The sequence below is a fragment of the Lolium rigidum genome, chromosome 6 (assembly GCF_022539505.1).
Source record: "Lolium rigidum isolate FL_2022 chromosome 6, APGP_CSIRO_Lrig_0.1, whole genome shotgun sequence".
Classification (NCBI taxonomy): domain Eukaryota; kingdom Viridiplantae; phylum Streptophyta; class Magnoliopsida; order Poales; family Poaceae; genus Lolium; species Lolium rigidum.
The window spans coordinates 245,756,904-245,762,903 of NC_061513.1; the positions used below are offsets into that span (position 1 = coordinate 245,756,904).

The 6,000-nt window shown below is 47.8% G+C and overlaps 1 protein-coding gene across 1 annotated transcript; it reads right to left on the reverse strand.

The window, feature by feature from the left end:
* Positions 1-3,533: 3,533 nt before the first annotated feature.
* Positions 3,534-5,171, reverse strand: LOC124659082 (acyl-coenzyme A thioesterase 13-like). The gene is made up of 3 exons (XM_047197033.1): positions 4,986-5,171; positions 4,761-4,901; positions 3,534-3,890 (listed from the first exon to the last, which is right to left on the reverse strand). Exons 1-3 carry the CDS (start codon positions 5,169-5,171, stop codon positions 3,732-3,734), a joined length of 486 nt encoding a protein of 161 aa, XP_047052989.1. The 3' UTR covers positions 3,534-3,731.
* Positions 5,172-6,000: the final 829 nt, after the last annotated feature.

Below are 6,000 nucleotides of genomic sequence, written 5' to 3' on the forward strand. Positions count from 1 at the left end.
AACATCATGGGTTGAGCAAAAGTGGTGACGTGGATGCATGAGAGAGCAGAGAAATAAGGTAGTGGGGATCTCATATTTAGAGATAAAAGATGTCTGTGTGGGACTATATTACTTCACCGTTTTGCCTGTCTGCCTCCTGTTTAGTTGATATGTGTTTTTTTAGCCTCTCTGTATGCTATTAAGTTGATCTGATGGCTGCAGGTATATGGAAATGTGAATTTGGTATATATAAACAACCTGGCTATTTTCATATGCTCCACTTCATCTTAATCAAATCAGCTGCATATTTGTTTTATTCGTGTGCTCCTGCCTCCTAGCCTTTGCAACCATTTTAATCTATTTCATTACATGCTGTATCAGGTGGGACTTTGGAGGCTTAGCATTTAGCAATCAAATGGATATGAGTTAATTAAAGTCAGCATACGCGCAGTTTCAAGTGAGGTTGAGATTGAGCAACACATACCTTTATCACTTGATATATTCTGGACAATTTTGTCCTCCTTGAGATAGATCTATCTTGATTAGTTGTAATGATGTTATATATCATATGTCTGTGCTGCAAATGGTTAGCTGTCCTTGGTGGTGGATATTCTTGTACTTAATTCTACATTTTGTACTTTGCAATGGACTTATGATTTTCACAAGTTCTGTGATTGGCTGCTTGCTCTTGCTCTTGCTCTCGCAATCCCTAACCCTATACTTAAGACTATCAGCACCAGTTCCAACCGAAATTGAGAGCTAAATCGCTGCCAATCATCAAACCCTTAACCCTACCTAAATCCGCCCGGGGTCATTTTTGCTATTTGGCACGGACCCACTTGACAAAGGACTACATGAATTGTTTTGGGGAGTACTAGATGGTTTTGGCAAAAAAAAAAAAAAAAAGGTCTAACATGTACAGCCAAGCAGTGAACTAAATGGACCTATTTTGCACCCAAAAATCAAGTTTGTGTACCAGCCAACCACTAAGCTAAACGCATCAAACCTGCAAGTCCTAGAAGGATTTTCTAGACGTGGATCATTTAGTACCAGCCGTCAGATTATCCAGGGGAGGGCGTGATGGCAACTGACGTGATTGCTCCGGACTGGGTTTGCTCCTTAAGCCGTCGCGTCATGATAAGGTCCGATAAATTACATCCTCCTCCGGAATCGATCGACACATTAGCGAAACACATCTGCCATCGATCAATATATCAATCTCGATACCACCGGCAGGAGATGCCGCCGCCGCGCACAGGACAGCGCTGCCCCCGTCCTTCTTCGGCCAACCCGGCGCCCTACTGCAGGAAGGCGAAACACCGCCGGATCAAAAAACATCGTCAACACCGCAAAGCCAGCGGCAGCCCGACCGTGTCTCTGTCGGACGACTTGCTCACCTGCATCTTCGCCGGGTTATCGGATGCGGCAGCTGCGGTCCGCTGCGCCGCCACGTGCCGGCGCTGGGGGCGCGTCGTGGCCACGAGCGCCTCCATAATCTCCCCCTCTCTGCCGTCCCTCGGCCGCTTTTTGCCGGACCTCGCGGTCGGCCTCTTCCACCGGCCTGAGATAAACCTGCCCGCAGCGGCATCATCCCTGCCGTGCTTCGTGCCCATGGCCTCCGCCGCTCGCTTCCTCCTCGCCGGCCAGCAGCGGCTTCTCAGCGTCGCGGGGCTACGCGACGACGGCGGGCTCTTGAACCACTCCCGCCCCGTCGCGTCCCGGAACGGCCGCCTGGTTCTGGAGCTCCGGCGCGAGGGCCACGCCGCCAGCGGTCTCCGCCTCACCGTCTGCAACCCGATGATGCCTAACAGCATCGTCGTCGTGCCGCCTCTGGTCTCATCAGCAAGCACCATACAAGACTACGGCTGCGCGTTGCTCACCGGCCAGGACCTCCGCCCACCTCGCTGCAACAGTTTCTTCCGTCTGCTGCTCGTCTACAACCACAACCGTGGCCCCGGGAACTCGACCGTGCTCCAGTGCTACTCCTCGGACACTGGCTGCTGGGGACGGGAGGCCGAGTGCTGCGTCGAAATCCCCAGCACGAACATCTGCGACATCGGCCAAGCTGTGGTGCGCCGCGGAGTGGCCTTCTGGGCACTGGACCTTGGGGTGCTCGGGGCACGCCTCGATCAGATCGACCAGCATGGCGCCGTGATGGACATGCACTTGGTGCCGTATGACACACCTCATTGGTGGCCAGAAAAGCGGCTCTTGGGCATCTCGCCCGACAGCAGGCTCTTCTTCATGTACACTGGGGTCGTGCACCAAGAGAAGATTATGATGGCCAGCTTCTCCTACTTCGAGTTCGAGGAAGAAGACAACATTCGCACTGGCACCAAAGGGATCTGTCGTGACGAGAAACACTTGCGGATGCCCCAGATGAAGATGTCACACCGTAACACCGCGATCAAGCTACGGTGGTTTGGCGAGAAAAGCGGTCTCGTCCTGTTCACCATGGGAAGGCCTAGCGGGCACAGGGGCACCTTCGTGTTGAACCTCCACGACGAAGTCGTCAACAAGCTCGCTGATGACGGCGACTCGTGGAAGAACTTGCTTGGGTATGAGATGGACATGGAGACCTACCTTGCCTCTTCCTCCATGGATGGACGGTCACCGCTGGAGAAATCACCGATGCCGAGTGTTTGGAGGTTTGCCAAGTGTAGAACCACGGGTACTCGGTATATAACCTATCGTTAGAAGAAAACCTCGGTTAATATTAGGGCATGTCCAACACAGACGCTAGGGAAATAATTTTGTCTAGTTCCTGGCAAGATTTTGATTTTTCAGTTCAAAAGGTCGGCAGGTCAACGTTGAGTAGCGTCTTCAGTCTTGCTGCTAGTAGCAGTGCTTTTGCTTCAGCTTGTACTCCCTCCGTACAACAATGTAAGACGTTTTAGTTATTTTTTGGTTCACTCACTTTCGTTTGTATCTAGTCTATTTTTAGTATGTAGGTTCACTTCTTTTAGTATGTATCTAGTTTATTTTAAAAGGATCTACAACATCTTTTATTACTGCACAGAGGGGAACCAATGAAGCTACGGATGTGGATGCTTGAATCATGATCACTCGAGCTAATGGTTGATTGAAACCCTAGTTCCAGTGAATTAATTGTTTTTCATGACGAAAAATTAGGCCCGTCGAGCTAATGCTGATCACTCGAGGAATTGAACACAGCTAAGGGTGTTCATCAAAGAACCCGTCAAAATCGGCGTAATGCCTAATGGAGGTGATTGGTTAGTTTTTTTAAATGACTTGCAGAACTGTAGCCCGTTTAAGACGGTGTAAAGAAACCAGTGATGAACACCACTGAATACAGCACAAGAAGTTTATGATCGCTTGCTTTCTTGAGCTCCTTTTGGTCTGACGTGGTCATCGACTGCCGGTCGATCGCCTCCATCTCACATGTCTCCTTCTTCCGGACCTTCATCGTCACCGCCGTCATCCTCCCTTTCCGGACAACCACCCTCCCATCCATGTCCACTTCGTCCTAAAAATATTTCAGCAAGTTCTCACCTCAGCTTTGTAAAAAACACTTGCACAAGCTAGAATGAAAAGATGCAACTAAAACAAGAATTCTGCAACTTCAGAAAATGTGACTTGAATGAAACTGAAAAACGTCTGAAGTGGAATGCTATCATGTGGAGTTAATGCTTAGTTTGGGCCATGATGAGAATGTGCCCTTAATGCTGGGTGTGCTGCGGCTGAAAATGTCATAGCATTAGTTTGTTCGGGAATATAGCGCAACAAGTTTATCATAGCTTGCTTCCTTGAGCTCCCTTTGGTCTAGACGTGGTCATCCACTGCCGCCCAATCGCCACCAGCTCGCCAGTGTCCTTCTTGCGGACTTCCGTCGTCACCGCCGTCATCCTCCCTTTCCGGTCGACCACCCTCCCATCCATCTCCACTTCGTCCTAAAAACATTGCAGCAAGCTTTTTTTACTTTATCTTTGTGAAAGAAAAAAATGCACACGGGAGAAGGAAAAAAAATGCAGCTAAAACCTGAGTTTCTGCAACTTCAGAAACTGTGACTTGATGGAAACTGAAAAGTGTCTGAAATGGAATGCTGGAATGGGAAGCAATGCTTAGTTTGGGCCATGATGAGAATGAGCCCTGAAAGCTCGGTGTGCCTCGGCTGAAAATGTGACACCCTTAATTTGTTCGGGAATATCCCCTTTAGGGTAACATAACCGCTGCACTGCATTGTGTTCCATTAACGGAAGAGGAAACAATACTATGCAAGCCCTGGTAGAGAAACAACCATTGCATTGTATGTTGCCTAACTATTCAAAGAAGAAAAAAGTTACGAAATGTCTCAAAAACAGCATCTATGAATGGATACTCTACTCCGACTTTACAAAGCACACGATCAGATGGAATAACTAACCAAATGCTTGAGCCCAAAAAGCAGCTTTCGAGGAAACACCAAGCACGCCTAATCCAGTTTTATATGAGATAATTTAATCCATGGACCACACAACCTAATCGCTGCCGTAACAGTGCGAAATAAGTAATCCACTTTCTGATAGTATTTTATTCGAGGAGCAATTCCGTCAGAATTTAGAGGTATTCCCCTAGATTATGCATAAACATCCCTCATAATCTAATTAACAGTTTAGCACTTTCTAGTCCTGACTCCTTGCCAACCTAGATTATCGATGGGATAGAATGATGAAATTGGTTCGTTGCTATCAACATAACGATCGCAAGAATACATTTTTACCCAAATATACAAACGATTTTTTTTGTTGCCTTTGGAGGAGGAACAGGGCAAGAGAACGCACATGGTGCTTGGCTGGTGCGAAGTAGGAGATGTCGTAATGGACGGAGACCTTGATGATGCCCTCCACCGACATGATCGCCGCCGCGCAGACGTCGTCCATCGCCGCAGCGATCGCCCCCGCGTGCCAATTCCCCTCCGCGTCCTGCACACACGCAAAGTAGAATCAATTGGAACCCAGCATCCAGCAAGAGGAAATCGATTCAGAGACAGGTGAGGGCGTGCGGACGGTGAGGTGGGCGGGCACGCGGAGCGAGCAGAGGGCGCGGCCGCGCTCGGCGAGGGCCACGCGCACGCCGGACAGCGGCAGAGCGTTGAACGCCCTGCGGCCGTCGCCCTTCCCGATGGCGCCGGCGTCCTCGAGCCACTTGCGGGCCGCGGCCGCCATCCACGCCGGCGGCGTCGGGTCGCCCATGCACGCGCCGTGCGGGCGCAGCGTGCGTCGGCGGCGTGCGCGGTGGTGTCGTGGAGGAGCGGGCTTGGTTTGAGTCGACGACAGGGTAGACGAAATTTCCAGGGTAGACCGACGACGACGGGGGTGTTTGTGTGCTCTGCTTCCGTCGATTTCTCGTCAAACTATTCTAAGTTTGATTGAAGGGTACGGCATTAATTTGAATTTTCAAATTCTTAGTAAATTTTCTATACAATATCTTATTCATAGAATCCAGTTCTAGAGCAGTTTTTTCTAAGTTTGTTTTTACACTATATATTAAAAAAAATATACTCTACCCATTCAATTATCACTGAAAATTTTCTTTTCAAATTTTGTAATTTGAATGGTTTTTCGGAAGGGCGTGCCTAGGTCTTGGTGGACTGAGATATCCTTACGTCTCAGTCCACCGCCCGTTGCATAATTAGTTCTGATTTATACTCCATGTTCTGATTTAGTTTTGATTTTAGGCTAAATTTTTTGTTCCATAATTATCTACATTCTAGATTTTATTTAACAAGACCACATAAAAAAGCCGTTTTACTCTTTTTATCGGACATAGGTACTTTCAGTGTAGTTTGGATTGACTAAAGTAGTACTTCCTCTCTCTCAGTTTACTAGGCATGCACGTGTACGTAGGTTCTCAATTTGGTCTATATAATACAAAATATATAACATAAAAATTATACCATTATAAAATATAAAACTTAAAGTTTCTAATGATATATTTTTTGTAATATATACCTTAGATTAAGTTTGCCAAATTGACGGACTAGTAAACTGAAACGGAGGAAGTACTAATGAATATAATACT

Bases quoted from the DNA above. Each gene is read 5' to 3' on its own strand.
- LOC124659082 (XM_047197033.1), bottom strand. From the start codon at position 5,171: ATGGGCGACCCGACGCCGCCGGCGTGGATGGCGGCCGCGGCCCGCAAG. The intron at 4,902-4,985 runs GTCCGCACGCCC...GCGTGTGTGCAG, and splicing joins GCGTGCCCGCCCACCTCACC to GACGCGGAGGGGAATTGGCA. The intron at 3,891-4,760 runs GTGCGTTCTCTT...CAATGTTTTTAG, and splicing joins TCGCACCAGCCAAGCACCAT to GACGAAGTGGAGATGGATGG.